Source organism: Crocuta crocuta, unplaced genomic scaffold (genome assembly GCF_008692635.1).
Source record: "Crocuta crocuta isolate KB4526 unplaced genomic scaffold, BGI_CrCroc_1.0 scaffold113, whole genome shotgun sequence".
Lineage (NCBI taxonomy): Eukaryota > Metazoa > Chordata > Mammalia > Carnivora > Hyaenidae > Crocuta > Crocuta crocuta.
Genome location: NW_027530368.1, coordinates 882,091 through 898,515, shown reverse-complemented (window position 1 = coordinate 898,515; position 16,425 = coordinate 882,091). Strand labels below are relative to the sequence as shown.

Sequence of the window (16,425 nt, the reverse complement as noted above, 5' to 3'; positions counted from 1 at the left end):
GGAACCTTGGTAGAATAGAGAAAAAAGTGAAAGAAAAAAAAAGGTAAGAAAAAAAAATTTAAATATAAAATGAAAATGGAATAAAATGAAATAAAGAAAATAAAATAGAATAAAAAGTTAAAAAATAAAAAATAAAGTAAAAAATATCTAAAAATAAAAATAAAATTTTCTTTCTGTATCCATATCCAAGAATGACAAAAAAGTGAAAGAAAAAAAACCAATTTGAGCAAAAACAGAAGCAAAGAAAATGAATAAATGAACTAGCAAACAGAATGACACCAGAATAAAATTACATTGTTTCCCTTAGTACTAAAACTATGAAGCCTTTTATAGTCCATACACTAAGTAGGTGGTGTGACTTGTCCTTATCTTGTAGGGGATGTGCTTGGAAGGCGTATTTGGGTAGGGCTTGGTGTAATGGCTCTGTTCTCCACTAGGTGGCACTGCTTAGCTTACTGGGGTAGATCAGTGTGGCAGGCATGTGCATTGGCGGGACAGGTTGAAATGGCTTCACCCAGTTCCCTGGTCTCTTGCAGAGGAACTTCCTGCTCTCCCCCACTTGCGATCAAGCACTCCTCTTTTGTCTTAGTACTCCCTGCCTCTACCCTGTCTCTGTCCAAGCTGTCAGCCTGCCGGGTGGTACCTCCCTCCAGAGTTTTATCTCAGATAGGGGTTGTGTTTCAAAACCCCACATTTCAGAGACCCCTGTGACTTGGACCCGGGCCAGCTCTCTAGGGTAGGGTCTTGCTGAGCAATGGCTGGGTGCCAGATTGTCCTAGGAAACACTTGTGTGATTGCACAGCAGCAGAGGATCATAGATTATGGCAAACCACAACACACAGCCAGTGTCAGGTTTCATCACATTCTGGATTCTTTGTCCCAATACTAGCAAACGTGACTGCTCTCCGGAGTCCGCTGGGACCTTTGCCTATGGGGAGTCTGTATGGCCTCTATAAGTCACTCCAAGTAGGGGAAGAGCACTCCAAGCAGGGGAACAGCTTCTCCCTGCGTGGCACATGGACCCCTCAGACCCCTGCCTGCTCCTGGGGATTCGCCCTGCTTCCTCGCCAGAGCACTGCCAGCAGAGCTCCAAAACCTCAGTCTCTGGACTCCACTGTTAATAAAATCCTGGTAGCATTGAAACCCTCTCCTTTCTTCCCATCAGTGGTTTTGGAGAACAGATTTCTTGTTCAGTCCCCTAAGAGCGTTTTCACTCTTTCTCTCCAGCTACTTTTGAAGGGAGTGCTTTTCTTGCACTTCTGATGTGCTGCACTCTCCCCCTTTCTCTTTCTCTGTCCTCTCTCCACAAAAACAGCTTCCTACCCTCCACGGCTTCCCCCCCCCCCCCAGTTCATCTCTTAACACCATGCACCTGCCAAGTTCTGTGGCTCAAGTTATGCAGATTGTTGTGTTAATCCTCAGATCAGTTTCCTACATGTTCAAAATGGCTTGGTTCTGATCTAGCTGCGTTTCAGGGATGAGACAAGCTCAGGGTCTCCCTGCTGCTCCACCATCTTAACTCTCCTCTGAATTATTATCATTTCAATCAGAGTTGGAAAGGAAGGATTGAGAACCCTGACTAAACAATTTATTTAAATACTGAATTAAGAGTAAACTATTCCTTTGTATCTTTTAAAGATTTAAAACTTTTCCTTTGATTTATCTCTTTTCTTTTTCTATATATGCTTTCTCTTTCTGGTGAGTTGACTTTCAAGTGCTTAAGCAATTCCTGCATCCCAAGGTTTCTATGGCCAAGTTCATGATAATGTTTTCTTTCTCTTTATTTTTCCCTTTTCAACATTCCTATGGATTTTTTACCTTAATTTTTTTTTTACCCTGTCTTCCCTATGGTTTATTTAACATTTGACCTTGCAAATGTGTGTATTTTACATATATGTACATGTTAAAGCAACCAGATTAGGCTCAAGATGGAGCTGCTCATGGTAAGCCCCATGTCAGCAAGCCAAAACTTAACATTTTTATGCTTGGTTCTTTTAGAAAAGGAGGACTTTTCTAGAAGCCCATTGCTGCTTGCCTGCTGAGCACAAATTTTCTAACTTGGCTCTAAGACTACGCTTTGCTCAATATAAGGAAACTAACCCTGCTTTAATCAATCATTAAATGTCCAGTATAACTTCATTACTCCTGTTCATTTTGATCTATAAAAATCTCTCGACTTGTACAGCTCTTCATAGCTGCTTTCTATTTGCTAGGTTGGGTGCTACCCAACTCATGAGTTGCTGAATAAAGCCAGTAAGATCTTTAAATTTACTCAGTTGAATCTTGCTCTTTAACACAGTATTAAAAATAAAAGACCCAAAATGGAGTCACTAGTGCTAAGCCCTATGCCATCAAACTTCGACACTTCAGGTTCTCCCAGAAATGGAATCTTAAATTAATCTGGAACTGTCTGATCAACGCTAGTTAGGTAATATGTCTGACAGATTCCTGCCATCTCCTAAAGGAAGGTGGCTGTGCAATAACCAATCTGCTTTTGTGCGTAGCACAACTTCCCTGTTCCTGCTTCCTTCCCCCATAAGTCTTTCATTTTGTACACCTCCTCTGAACTTTTTTTAATTTAAAATTTTAATGTTTATTTATCATTTTTGAGATAGAGACAGAGTGTTAGTGGGGAAGGCGCAGAGGGAAGCAGGCTCCAGGCTCTGAGCTGTCAGCACAAAGCCCAATGCGGGGCTTGAACTCATGAACTGAGATCATGACCTGAGCTGAAGTCCAATACTTAACTGACTGAGCCACCTAGGTGCCCCTGAGCTCTTTTCTACCTGTTAGATTGGATGCTGCTCAATTCATGAAGTATTGAATAAAGGCAGTAAGATCTTTAAAATTTATTCAGTTGAGTTTTAACAACATACAACACATATGCAATTATTTTATTTTTGTAGTTTATTTATTTTGAGAGAGAAAGGGTGACTCCCAAGCATGTTCTGCATTGTTAGTGCAGAGCCCGATGTGGGGTTTGAAGTCATGTACTGTGAGATCATGACCTGAGCTGAAGTTGGATGTTTAACTGACTGAGCCACCCAGGTGCCCCAACATGTAATTATTAAAAAAAAAATAATTCAGAAATGAAATGTATTTCCACCAAATACATACCTATGTATGTATTTTCCATACAAATGGATAGATTTCTTGCCTGAGAAGGGTAGATGATAACTTGCATGATGGTAAAAGCAAGGAAAGGAGAATAGAGCTGGGCCAACTGGTAAAATACACAACTGATGAGGTGGGAAAAAAAGAGGAAATGAGGAAAGGAAAGGGAAAGGAAGAGGAGGTAGTGGAAGAAAGGTAGGGAAAATATGGATAACAGAGAAAACTGGGAAGAAAGAGGGGTAAAAAGAATCCTCCAAAAGCCAATTTGACTCTACCCTTCAGGAACTCTGAACTAATTTCTGTCCCCACAGCAGTCAATTCATTTATTATGTTAACTCAGACACAAGAATCTGGCTGTGCTTTTACGAATTTTGTGTGGAGTTTTCCCCGTGGAAGAGTGTCTACAAATGTAATCTGAAGGTGGACTCTGTACTGAGATCCTAAAGGACGTTATAGTGAAATTTGCAGTGACAGAGAATCCTTTCTGAAGGTTTCTCTCTCTTTTTTTAATGTTTATTTTTGAGAGAGAGAGAGAGAGACATAGAGTGTGAGTGGGAGAGGGGCAGAGAGAGAGGGAGACACAGAATCAGAAGCAGGCTCCAGGCTCTGAGCTGTCAGCACAGAGCCTGATGCAGGGCTCAATCCCACAAACTGTGAGACTGTGATCCGAGATTAAGTTGGACACTTAACCGACTGGGTCACCCAGGCGCCCCTGAAGGTTTTTCTCTTGACCAAGCCTCTTCTGCTCTATGGGAGCCTCTGCTCATCCAGTCACATAGAGTTTACTACATCATTGATGACTGAAGACAGTAGATGTTATCTAATTCAACTGCATCTTGGCTTGAGTACATTCTGCTGTGGATAAAGTAGCCACTTTGTGCTCTAACTTCCTCAACTGTAAAATAAAAGTTAAAATATTACCTACTTCAAAAAGGGTATTAAAAAATCATTCCTCAATACATAAATACATAAATGTAAAGCACTTTGAACCATGCACATAGTAAATGCTAATAAATGTGAGCCATTATAACAACTGACTTAGATTAAAACTGTTATTGCAAATATGAACTAATCTTTTATGTCAGGAGATTTCAAACTTTGGTGTGGGGACTAATGGGTGTGGTGTGTGTTCTGAGAGACTCTTCGCAGGTGTCTGTGAAGTTAAAACTATTTTCTTAATAATACTAAGATGTTATTTGCCCTTTTCATTCTCATTTTCTCAAGATGCAGAGGAGTTTCCAGATCTATGTGAAAAATGGTAACATACAGAAGCAGCTGGAGAATCCAACTGTCTTCTATTAAAGCCATACATGGAAGAGATTTTCCTCATTAAACTTTTTTGGAAGCTTCTTTTATGACTTTTTGCTTGTCATAAAAAATGTTTACTTGTCATAAAAAAAGTTATGTTAATGTGTAATGTACTAACTATTCTAAACTGTTTTAATTTCGAATACAATAAATATCAATATAACCTACAAAAACAAAAGCTCTTGGGGCACCTGGGTGGCTCAGTCGGTTGAGCGCCCAATTTCGGCTCAGGTTATGATCTCACGGTTCGTGGGTTCGAGCCCCCGCGTCGGGCTCTGTGCTGACAGCTGGCTCAGAGCCTGGAGCCTGTTTCAGATTCTGTGTCTCCCTCTCTCTCTGACCCGCCCCTGCTCATGCTGTCTCTCTCTCTCTCTCAAAAATAAATAAAACATTAAAAAAAAACCCCACAAAAACAAAAGCTCTTTTTGGTACTCAGCAATTTCTGAGTGTAAAGGAAGCTTGTGAACAAAAAGTTTCTGAGAGCCAACGTTCTGGTGCAACTCGCGACTGAAGAAGCGTGTACGGCTTGTGATCACCACAACTTCATAGTTTCCAGCCTCAGGGCTTTTTTTCCTGTGATTTCCTGTCAGGACTGAAACTCTTCCATTTCTGCCTGCCAAGGTCCTACCTCCTTTTAGAGAATCCTGTTCTCCTCGTTACTAGTCCAGATTTCGCGCCTTTCTCGGTACTCTTTTCCCCTTACGCTGTGCCCTCTGGAACGTTCAGGCCTCGCACGGGCTCCTGCCCTTCTCAGCCTGGGCTAGCACTCTCTTATCACTTGACTGAGACATTCTTGAGAGCCAGGTCTGGGTTTCTTCAGACAAAGGATGCTCCTCCACGCAACACCCGGGCCCAACCACATTCGGCCAGTAAGGGACTGTGCCTGGGCTCAACTAGACCCGACGTGTTCACCAGAACGGAGAGAAGAGTGCGAGAAAGGTGGCGGCGGCGGCTTCATATATACAGCTGCCACGCCCAGCGCCGGGAGCCCCGGGAGCGTCCAGCCGCGTAAGGGGCGGAGCCACGCGCCCAAAAGGGGCGTGGCCTTCGGCGCGCGCGGGAAAGGGGCCGGCGTCGCATGCGCGCGCACAGTCGGCGGCCGCGCGCAGCACGCTTGAGGCCCGGATGGCGGCGGCGGCTGGAAATGGGACACCCCGGGAGGAGGAGGGGCCCAGTGGGGAGGCAGCGGCCCCGCCGCCGCAAGCCCCGACGAGTGCGCCCGGAGCTCGTCTCTCGAGGTTGCCGTTAGCGAGAGTGAAGGCCTTGGTGAAGGCGGACCCCGACGTGACCCTCGCGGGACAGGAAGCCATCTTCATTCTGGCACGAGCAGCGGTGCGGCGGGAGCGCGAAGGCCACACGGGGTTGCTGGGCGGGGAGGTGGCGAGGGGCGGGGTCTGGAAGGGGGAACCTTCCGGGAGGCGGGGCTTAGCGGCGGCTTGGGAGGCTTGGGGTGGAGGCGAAGCGGGGGAAGAAGAGGGTCTGGACTGAGTGTTGGAAGGATGAGGAGGTGAGCGGCCGGGGCCAGATTCTGAGATAAGAGTGTAGAAAGGAACACAAGGGGAAAGAGGCACTTACCTTCAGTAGTTGTATTGTTTTGTTGACACACCTGCCTCTTCATAAGGACACGTGCAACGACTTTAAATTGCATTTCCAGTGTATAACACAGCTTGTGGGAGTCCCAAGTGAATGAGTCGGGAGAATTTACAAGTGAGGGAGGAGGAACGTGTCATGCCCTTCCACGGTAGGGGGAATGAGAGCCTTTCCATGCTCCTGAGCACCTTACCTTCTTCCCACCAGTCAAATGGAAGAGCTCACAGTAATTGTGCTAGAACCCATTGATACAACTCTCCCCTTGTGCCTCACAGGAACTATTTGTGGAGACCATTGCAAAAGATGCCTACTGCTGTGCTCAACAAGGAAAGAGGAAAACCCTGCAGAGGAGAGATTTGGGTACAGTGTCACTGTGGTATTTGGTATCTGGGGGCAAATAAGTGGGGCTGGGGGAAGCCATCACTGTAAGATGAAAGGTGCCACATCCCTTTGGACTGCCACAGTGACAGAAAGTCCTACTTTTAGAGTGCCACTGCTTTGGGTGGCTGTATAGGTGGTCGGGTAGGGAATGAAAGCAGTCTACGTGTTGTTAAAGCTGACTATACCCCTTTATACTGTCTGCTGTGTTGTATCAGACTTGACACTTCTTTCTCCCCTAGAAACTGGGGGTTTGATTTCTGCCTCTTTTTAGTTCGTAACCTCTGTACATGTGTAAGCTTTTGTATATCTTAATGCCACTTTCTATTTTGCCATACTCTTCTTTGATGACTTTCAGTGCAAAGGGTTTCCCCTTACTGAACAGAGTTTATGTAGTCTTTTCTACTTTTGTAGAGAGACAGCTGATATGTAAGATTTAGTGGTGGAGTAGAAATGGATTCAGGAAAGTAAGGAACAAATTTTATAAATACCCTCATTTGCATAAAGCCTCATGCTCTTCACTATGTGGGTTGTGGTTTTTTTAAGAGGTTGATGTCCAAATGACCAGAGTTAGTCAAGTGTCCCTTTACATTGTGTTTCAGATAATGCAATAGAAGCCGTGGATGAATTTGCTTTTCTGGAAGGTGAGTTCTCTATGGATGGATAATCATATCCACCTGTCTCCCATGCTAATGAGCTGAGTTCAGAACTTTATAAAACTGCTACTTGGTTCTTCCTTGTCTGTATAGGATAATTCTTTCTACTTACCATTAAGATGGGAAAAACTAATACGTTACATCTGATGAGATCCAGCAATTTTAATTCTCTTGGGTCATTAGAACTTTTTCCTGAAAATTGCTAATTATAAAAAATGAGAGGTAATTAAGGATTCCAGTGGAGTTAGGTGCATTGAGAAGTTTGATTCGTACTTTAATCTCTATTCCTAGATATAATCTTCCCATTATCATAGTGCTAGAGATAAGAAACAATTGCCAACATTTAAAGGATTGTTTCTTGTTCTTTTTTCTTCTTCAACAGTTTGTATAACGTTATTAAAAAATGTTTTTTAAATATTTATTTTGAGATAGAGAGCATGTGTGTGTGAGTGATAGGGGGAAAGAGAGTAAATCCCAAGCAGGCTCTGTACTGTCAGCTTGACATGGGGCTCATCATGGGCTGAGCCAAAATCAAGAGTCGGACTCTTAACCAACTGAGCCACCCAGGTGCCCTAAAGTTATTGTTTTGCCACTGGGAGACTGTGTACTTGACTGTTTATTGTTAAGAATTCTGGATCACTTGTGTACTAAGTCTTGTCATTGAAATAGAAAATGTTTTATTTTAAATAGAGATATTTAAATATTTTAAATATTTTAAAATAAAAATATTTTAAGCAGAGATGTTTAAATATTTAAAATGTTTTAAAATAAAAATATTTTTATTTTAAGTAGAGATATTTTATTTTAGCTATCTTCTTTCAGAGCTATTACTTTTACTTAATTCCTAAATCTGATCAGTTTAATTCTTCCCTGCACATATTCTGATTGATTATGTGAAAGCCATGCACTTTTAGTTCATTCTTGCCCTTACAGTACCATGGTGTTCTCATTATCTCCTTCAAGCCTCATTACCTTCACAGTTCCTTTCTGGATTTATTTATTTCACTATTTTTCTCTTTTGTTCTATGTCATATCAATTTGGGTCTCTCATCCTTTTGATACATTCTTTTAAGTGTGTTTCAAGATACATTCCCATAGCTAGCTTCAAGTCTAGATTATTGAGTATTCTTTCAATTTATACATCTTAACCCTTTTTTTGCTTACTCATTTTTCTTAGTAACTTGTTAACTGCCTACCTAAGGAAGGCAGCTTCTTGTGACTGACTGCCCAACATCTCCAGAAATGTTTAGAACCTACTTTACCAGCTCACTTTTAGTGACCAGTTTTTCAGGGTATATAATCAGATTTGTATCTTAAAGAGATAACACTACAGACCTGTGGATAATGAATTGGAGAGTGCTACAGAATAGAAGTGGAGAGATCTTATGTAGTTTTCCCCTCTATCCTCTACCATGGCATAGTACTTAGCTTGGATTTTTATTCTTATTTCTTATTTATTTGTTCATTTAAGCTTATTTATTTATTTTGGGAGACAGCGAGTGGGTGCACTTGAGAGAGTACACACACAAGCAGGGGAGGGGCAGAGAGAGAATCCCAAGCAGGCTCTATGCTGTCAGTGCAGAGCCCGCCTTGGGGAACTGTGAGATCATGAACTGAGCTTAAACTGAGTTAGGACGCTTAACTGAATGAGCCACCCACGTGCCCCTTAGCTTGGATTTTTTCATAAATGGTCATTTATTGAGTGGTGGATGTATTCATTTTCGTCTTCTGATCCAATAATAGTAATTGCATTCCTCTGTTCTCTCTACATTAATAGATCTGGATTTTGGCCATTTTAGCTCTTGTAGATTCAGTCAGTATTGTATTATTTTGTACTTGATAAAATAAATGTTCTTATGTCCTTAGATGTATGTTTTCTAAGTAGAAAATTATTATTTTTTCTTTTTTAATCAAGGCAATATATATCCATACTTAAAAATCAAATAGTTATCTAATGGCTTATAATTGAAATGCATCTGCTGCTCCACGCCCTTTTGCTTCTTTCTTTCTTTTTTTTTTTTTTAGCTTTTTAAGTGGTCACTTATGTTTCTAAATATTATGCTTCATCCTTGATTTTTCAACTGTAGATATTATCTATTAACTTTCTGCTGTGATAAATGAAGATTTGGGTAACCTGTACTGCTCCATAAATCCCTCTCCCCCCTTTCTGATTTTTGGTAATTATATCATTATTTTCAGTTCCTTTGTTACCTTTACAGTTTACATAATACTAAAGTATCTATTTTTTTGGTCAATTCTCCACTTTGGAAGGTATGACTATTAGTGGAGCTATCTCTTCCTTTCCCATTTTTTAAACCACTTCTAGCTCTTAATTGGTGTCATTTATATTTATACTTTGACATTGTCAAGACTGATAACATATTTTCTTGTCAGAGTTAAATCTCCCATGCTTTACCTGCCCTTCAAATAGTTGAAAAACAGTAATGTGGACAGTGTTTCGCTACCCTTCTTGTCCTTTAATCCCTCTTAGACATGCCTTCCCTGGAGGCAAGTGTTATTAGTTTCTTGGGTAATTTTCTGGATGTTGTATGCAAAGGCATTGATATATGTATATTCTAAGCCTTTCCTTCTGAACACAGATAACAAATGCAAAGGCAATAAATAATAATAATAAATAATAAAATAACACCATTGTAACCACCAGCTAGGTGAAGAGATAGTGTCAGCCCCCAGAAGCTCCGTATATATATTCCTTCTTTGTGATAGATCTTTCTATCCTCTTTCCTGACTTGACAGTATCCTATCTTTTTGGTACTTACTTACTTGATTTTCTTTATAGTTTTAGCACATAAGCATGTATCCTTAAATGGTAGGATTTAGTTTTATAGTTTTTTGAACTTTCTAAAAATGTAACCAGATCATCTCTGTGGTTGTACATATTGCTTGTTTGTTTTCTGTGCTATATGGCACACAATTGTGTGACAGTATTACAATTGAACCATTAAAAAATTTTTTTTAAAATTTTGTTTATTTTTGAGAAAGAGAGACAGTGCACATGGGGGAGGGACAGAGAGAGGGAGTCACAGAGTCCAAAGCAGGCTTCCAGGATCTGAGCTGTCAGCAAAGAGCCCAATGCAGAGCTCGAACACACTAACCACGAGATCATGGCCTGAACTGAAATCAAGAGTCAGATGCTTAACTGACTAAGCCACTCAGGCACCCTAAATGAGCTCTTATTTAAAGATAGTCCAATGTGGGGGGCCTGGGTGACTCTGTCAGTTGAGTGCCTGACTCAGGCTTAGGTCATGATTTTGTGGTTAGTGAGTTCAGGTCCCAGATCAGGCTCGCTGCTGTCAGCACAGAGCCTGCTTCAGATCTTTTGTCCCTGTCTTTCTGGCCCTCCCTTGCTTGTGCTTTCTCAAAAATAAATAAAACATTAAAAAATCCATAGTCAAATGTATTAATTTTCTTTCTTTCTATGTAATGTTGTTTGTTTCCTGTTTAAGACTTTTTCCCCTACCCCAAGGTCATGAATACATTCTCCTATATGCAAAAATTTTTGTAGTTTTCTTGTCTTTCATAAAACTGTAGTTGACTTTTTGTGTATCAAGTAGGGTCAAATTTATTTTTTTCTTATTATTTAGATAGACACTTTTATATCATTTTCTTTGTAGTGCTACTTTTGTTAGAAGTCAGGGCTGTTTATGGACTTTCTGTTGTGCCTATTCCTATGCCTGTACCACACTGTCTCAATTATGGAGCTTTATTTGAAAGAACAAATCTTCCCACCTTTAAGTGTCTTGACTATTTTGAGTTCTGTGCACTTTCATGTGTATTTTAGGATCTGCTTGACAAATTCCACATAAAGAGGGTATTCATAGGGGTTGTATTGAATCTGTAGATTACTTAGGGAGAGAAACTATATCTTTATAATAGTGAATATTCCAGTCCATGAACATGGTGTATTTTTCGATTTATTTAGATCTTTAATGTTTAAAAAACTTTTTGTAAAATCCATTTTTGAGAGAGACTGACATAGTATGAGTAGGGGAGAGGCACAGAGAGGGGAGAGAGAGAATCCCAAGCAGGCTCCACACTGTCGGGGCAGAGCCTGATGCGAGACTTGAACTCATGAAACCATGAGATCATGACCTGAGCCAAAACCAAGAGTTAGATGTTTAACTGACTGAGCCACCCAGGTGCCCCTTTAATGTTTTTTAAATTAAGTTTTTTATTTTCTGGGAAGAAATCTTGACGTATTTTGTTAGATATTTTCCTCTAAGTACTTAATAGTTCTGATGCTCTTGTTACTGGTATCTTTATAAGTTTGTTTGTTTTAAGTATGTTTATTTTGAGAGAGAGAGCATGTATGTGCAAGAAGTTCAGAGGAAACCGGAGAGAGAATCCTAGCAGGCTCTGAGTGGTGTCTGCACAGAGCCTGATGTGGGGCTTGAACCCACAAACCTGTGAAATCATGACCTGAGCTGAAACCAAGAGTTAGATGCTTAACCTAGTGAGCCACCCAAGCCACCCCTGTTTGTTTATAAAGTTTATTTTTATTTCCTTTTTAGTACTCTCTGTACCCAACATGGGGCTTGAACTCACAACCCCAAGATCAAGAGTCATTTGCTCTTCTGACTGAGCCAGCCAGGTACCCCAAATGGGCGTTTTAAAAAAAGTAGGCTCCATGCCCCGTGTGGGGCTTGAATTCATGACCCTGAGATTAAGAGTCACATGCTGTACTTACAGAGCCAAGTAGGTATCCTAAACGGTACAATTTTGAGCTGTTCTAGTATATGTGGATTTTTTTACAGTTCAGCACTGTAAATATATTTTTCCTTTCTTATTTATTAATAACATTTTTCCTAGGTGACTGTATCGTGATAAAACAGTATATAATGCATATAACATACAAAATATGTGCTAATCAACTGTGTTATTAGTCTACAGTAGGCTCTTAGCAGTTAAGTGTGCAAGCATTTTATATTTATAAATTGACCATAGTTACTTTTGATAGTGCTTTTTGCCTTAAAGACTATTTTGTTTAATTAAAACCTATAATTTCTTTTGTTAGTATTTGAATAATATGTATTTTTTCATTTTTTAATTTTTGCTTTTAAATATTTATAAATGATATAATTGTATTATTTTTTATTTTTAAAACTTTAGACTGACAGTCTTTGGCTGGAGCACTTAGTTCACTTATGTTTAATATAATTAGTGATATATATGGGTTTAAATCTACCATATAATTTTGTGCTTCCTATTTGTCCTATTTTATGTGTTTTTTAAAAAATTATTTTGCCCTTATTTTAAGGCTTGTTTCATTTTTTCTATCAGGAACCAAATACCCAATTTTTTTTTTTTAAGTTACTTATTTATTTATTTTTTTGAGAAAGAAGGAGAGTGGGTAAGCATGGCAGAGTCAGAGAGAGAGAGAAAGAATTCCAAGCAGGCTCTTCCCTGTTAATAAAGAGCCAGAGCCAAGCCAGAATCAGGGCTTGAACTCCTCTAGTTCCATTTCGTTGTTGCAAATGGCAAGATTTCATTCTTTTTCATTGCTGAGTAATACTCCATTGTGTATGTACACCACATCTTGTTTATCCATTCATCAGTCGATGGACATTTGGGCTCTTTCCATGCTTTGACAATTGTGGATAGCGCTGCTATAAACACTGGGATGTGTGTGCCCCTTTGAATCAGCACTCCTGTATCCTTTGGATAAATACCTGGTAATGCAATTGCTGGGTCATAGGGTAGTTTTGTTTTTAATTTTTTGAGGAACCTCCGTACTGTTTTCCAGAGTGGTTGCATTCCTGTATTTTACTTTGGTTCTTAAAGGTATCTTGCTGAATATAGAATTTTAGGTGGAAAGTTCCTTTTATAATGTTGAAGCTCCCATTCTACTGTGTTTTGGTTTCCATTGTTTCTGTTAAGAAATCACTGTTAACCTTTTGAAGCTAATTTGTCCTTGTTTTGGTTACTTTTAAGATTTTGTATTTGTCTTTGATATTTCTGTAGTTTCACTTGGATGTATCTAGGTGCCGATTTCCCTCTATGTATCTGCTGCTTAGGCTTCTTAAATCTAAGGATTGATGTCTTTTGTCAGTGCTGGAGAAGTCTCAGCTTGTATATTTTCAGATAATGGCTCTGCTTTGTTCTTTCTCTCTTCTTTTTTTTTTTTTAATGTTTTATTTATTTCTAGGAGAGAGAGAGAGAGAGAGACAGCGTGAGCAGGGGAGGGTCAGAGAGAGAGGGAGTCACAGACTGAAACAGGCTCCAGGCTCTGAGCTGGCAGTCAGCACAGAGCCCGACGCGGGGCTCGAACCCACGAACCGCGAGATCATGACCTAAGCGAAAGTCGGACGCTTAACCGACTAAGCCACCCAGGCGCCCCATTTCTCTCTCCTTTCTTATTCAGATTTCCATTAAATATGTGTTAAACCTCAGTCATAATTTTCCTCTCCAAGCTACATTCTGTGTAGTTTTTTTCTGACCTCCCAGTTTATTCTCTCTAGTGATCATGTCTCCTTTAAACTTTTCTGTTTTAGTTTTTATATTTTTAGTTCTGTGAATTCCATTTGTTATTTGTATGTGCTCCAGGTGGTTTGAAGCTCGTCTTTTATTTGTTTAAACAAAGTAAGTGCATTTGTTTTATAGTCTCTGTCCAGTCTAATGTCCAGAGTCTTTCTGAGGCTGATTTATTTTTTTTTTGTGACTTGCTTCTGTTGATACTGTTTCATGGTCTTTTTCCCTCTTTATGCCTAGTTTTCTTCATGTATTGGTCATTGTACTTGAAGAAATTATTCTTTGGATAGTTTGAGGCCTGTATGATGAAAACTTTCTCCAAAGATTTTCATTTACTGCTGCAAGGCACGTAGGGGAGGGTGTAAGTTCAGGATCTCCTTAATCCAGATCCAAGACTTGAGGATTCTTGGTTCTCTGTGGTAATCTATGCGAACCGTGATGGCAAGTCTGTGAAGGGGCTGATTTAATTCTAGTCCAGCATTACTCTGAGGGCGTCGCCTCTTGGGATTAGAGCTTTTAAAAAATTCAGACCTTCCCACTTGGGCAGACTCATAGATTTGACTCTTGATTGGCTCAGCCAGAATTTCTCAGCTCTATCTTTTGGACTGCAAATGACCTTAGGGCAAAAGCAGATTTGGAGGCCAGGTTTACTTTGTGTTCTTGCCTTCTCTAGATTTTAGATTTCACTTTTATTGATGCCTCTTCAGTGCTTGAAGGATTTTCTTTTAAAAAATATTTCAGTCGGGTTTATCAGTTGATCTCAGCAGGAATTTGCCTTTATCATAGAAGGTGTTTCTTTCTTTCTTTTTTTTTTTTTTTAACTTAGAGGTATTTTTGCTTTGTTTTCTTGTGTTCTTTTCTGAATTATATGTTTTATTCTAGGGCTTTTTTTTTTTTTTAATAAATTTTAGTTTTTCCTTTCACTCTTTAGTCTGCCCAGTAATTTTCATTCTGTTTAGGAATGAGGTAGTAAGAAGGCTCTTTGGAGGCTGTGTGTGTATGGGAAGGTGGGTTTTGCCTAACACTTTTACTTTAGGGTGTGCTGGCATGGGACCAGATGTGAAGCTGGGGCCCCGAAAGCCTTACTGTGGGGAGCTGGCATTTTCAGAGGCTTCTCTAGTTCTCCAGGTAGTTCATTTAGTTTATTGGAAGAGAGCCCCCTGATTTTTTCCCATTTTGTCTTCTGGTAATGCTACATGCTAGGAGGATTGTAGGGAGATGAGGCCAGCTGTTTCTTATGTAGACCCTCAGGTCATTAACCCTTTCTGGTCTATGTCTCTTTCTTGAGTCTGGCTGGAGCCTCCCCAAGGGTCTCTTAGGCAGATAGGCTCCCACCTCTGCTGCCCTCTCTATTCATTCTAGGCTGATTTGTTTTTCTGTCTATTTATAAATATACTTCAGTGAAATTTCTATTATTCAGGTTTTTGTTGAAATCTCTTAACTGCTGACAGTCCCCATTCTTTATTGTGGATTTATACCTTTTTAAAACCTTATTTCCTTCTGAATGGAATCTTGGATGCGAGGGCATACAAATTTGTGGGCTCAGTCTCCCATCTTGAACTGGAAGTTTCTCAAAAGATTATGAACTTTTTGCTTAGAAAACTTCTCCTTTATTCTGATTCACTCACACTTTGTGTGGAATCCCCAAACGCTCATTAATAAACACAACAACTTCTTTGCTCTTTCCCCATGTTTCATTCTAACTCTCTAGACCAGTATGCTTAACTCTCAGATGCCTGCTTTCTGTAGTGACATGTTCTTTCTTTGAGATCTTTTGGATGGACATTCCCAAAATGAGTAATTTGGTCTTAGAGAATTGCCAGTACCAGAACAGCTTCCACTCTGACTTTGCCCAGTTTGTGACACTCATCCAGTTCTTGAGGCACCTTGCTTTACATATTGCTCTTGTTTTTTTTGTTTTTCTGTTTTTTTGTTTTTTAAAGGAACTTTGGATTGATTGCTGAGCTGGGCAGTTTTGTGAGTCTTCACCTGTGTCCTTCAGCCAGCCCCTCTCCTGCAGGCCTCAGCTTTGAAGAACGGAGCATTTGGAATATTGTACCTATATGCTTTTCCTGTTCTACCTTCACCTAAGCCGGGATAAGCAGAGATCTCACCTGTTAGCTTTTCTCTACAAGGTCTTCCACTACTGGTGTCTTCCATTTAGGCTTGGATGCAGCCTCTGCTGTTTGAGGCTGAGAAAAAGAAAATGGTTTGTATTGGTTGCTTAATGAATGATGAGGACCATAATAAAGGTTTCTGAGGAATTTCAACATAGTGTGTTTTATAATCTTGACCTTGTCCTTGCTGCTGTGACTACAGGACCACCATGCCCCGTCACAGATCTTTCTGATTTTCCTTGCCAGCTGTTCTAAACCTCAGTCCTTTGATTTATTTGCTTTTTTAAAAAATTTTTCCAGTGTGTCACCAGAATGTGATTCCAGGATTTATGGGGTGCCACTTAAGTTCTTCAGAAGTTTACAAATGTGATCGTAGTTTTAAAATCAGTTAAAATTTTTTTAACAGCTTTAATGAGATATAATGCACATACTATACAATTCTCCCATTTAAAGTGTACATTTCAGTAGTGTTTTGTATATTTACAGATATGTGCAGCTATCTCCACACTCAATTTTATGAAAAATATTTTCATATTAATGGAATCATATGATATATGATATTTTGTGTCTGGCGTCTTTCACTTAGATAATGTTTTCAGGGTGTGCTTATATTCTAGCATATATCTGTACCCATCCCTTTTTTTACTTCTTAAATTATGGCAAAATACACATCACCTGACATTTACTGTTTTAACTATTTTTAAGTATACAGTTCTGTGGCATTAAGTATATTCACACTGTTGTGCAACTATCACCACCAGCCATTGTCAAAATAT

General features: G+C 39.8%; 1 protein-coding gene across 1 annotated transcript; it reads left to right on the top strand.

Annotated features, from left to right (window-relative positions):
- Positions 1-5,504: 5,504 nt before the first annotated feature.
- POLE4 (DNA polymerase epsilon 4, accessory subunit) lies at positions 5,505-15,802 on the top strand. Its single transcript, XM_077766176.1, has 4 exons — positions 5,505-5,751; positions 6,285-6,369; positions 6,990-7,031; positions 15,476-15,802. The coding sequence occupies exons 1-4, from the start codon at positions 5,545-5,547 to the stop codon at positions 15,487-15,489; spliced, it is 348 nt and encodes a 115-aa protein (XP_077622302.1). The 5' UTR covers positions 5,505-5,544; the 3' UTR covers positions 15,490-15,802.
- The last annotated feature ends 623 nt before the right edge of the window (positions 15,803-16,425 follow it).

Excerpts from the sequence above, each read along its gene's own strand:
- POLE4 (XM_077766176.1), top strand. The coding sequence starts at position 5,545 with ATGGCGGCGGCGGCTGGAAATGGGACACCCCGGGAGGAGGAGGGGCCC. Across the intron at positions 5,752-6,284 it reads TCATTCTGGCACGAGCAGCG|GAACTATTTGTGGAGACCAT; the intron begins GTGCGGCGGGAG and ends TGTGCCTCACAG. Across the intron at positions 6,370-6,989 it reads CCTGCAGAGGAGAGATTTGG|ATAATGCAATAGAAGCCGTG; the intron begins GTACAGTGTCAC and ends ATTGTGTTTCAG.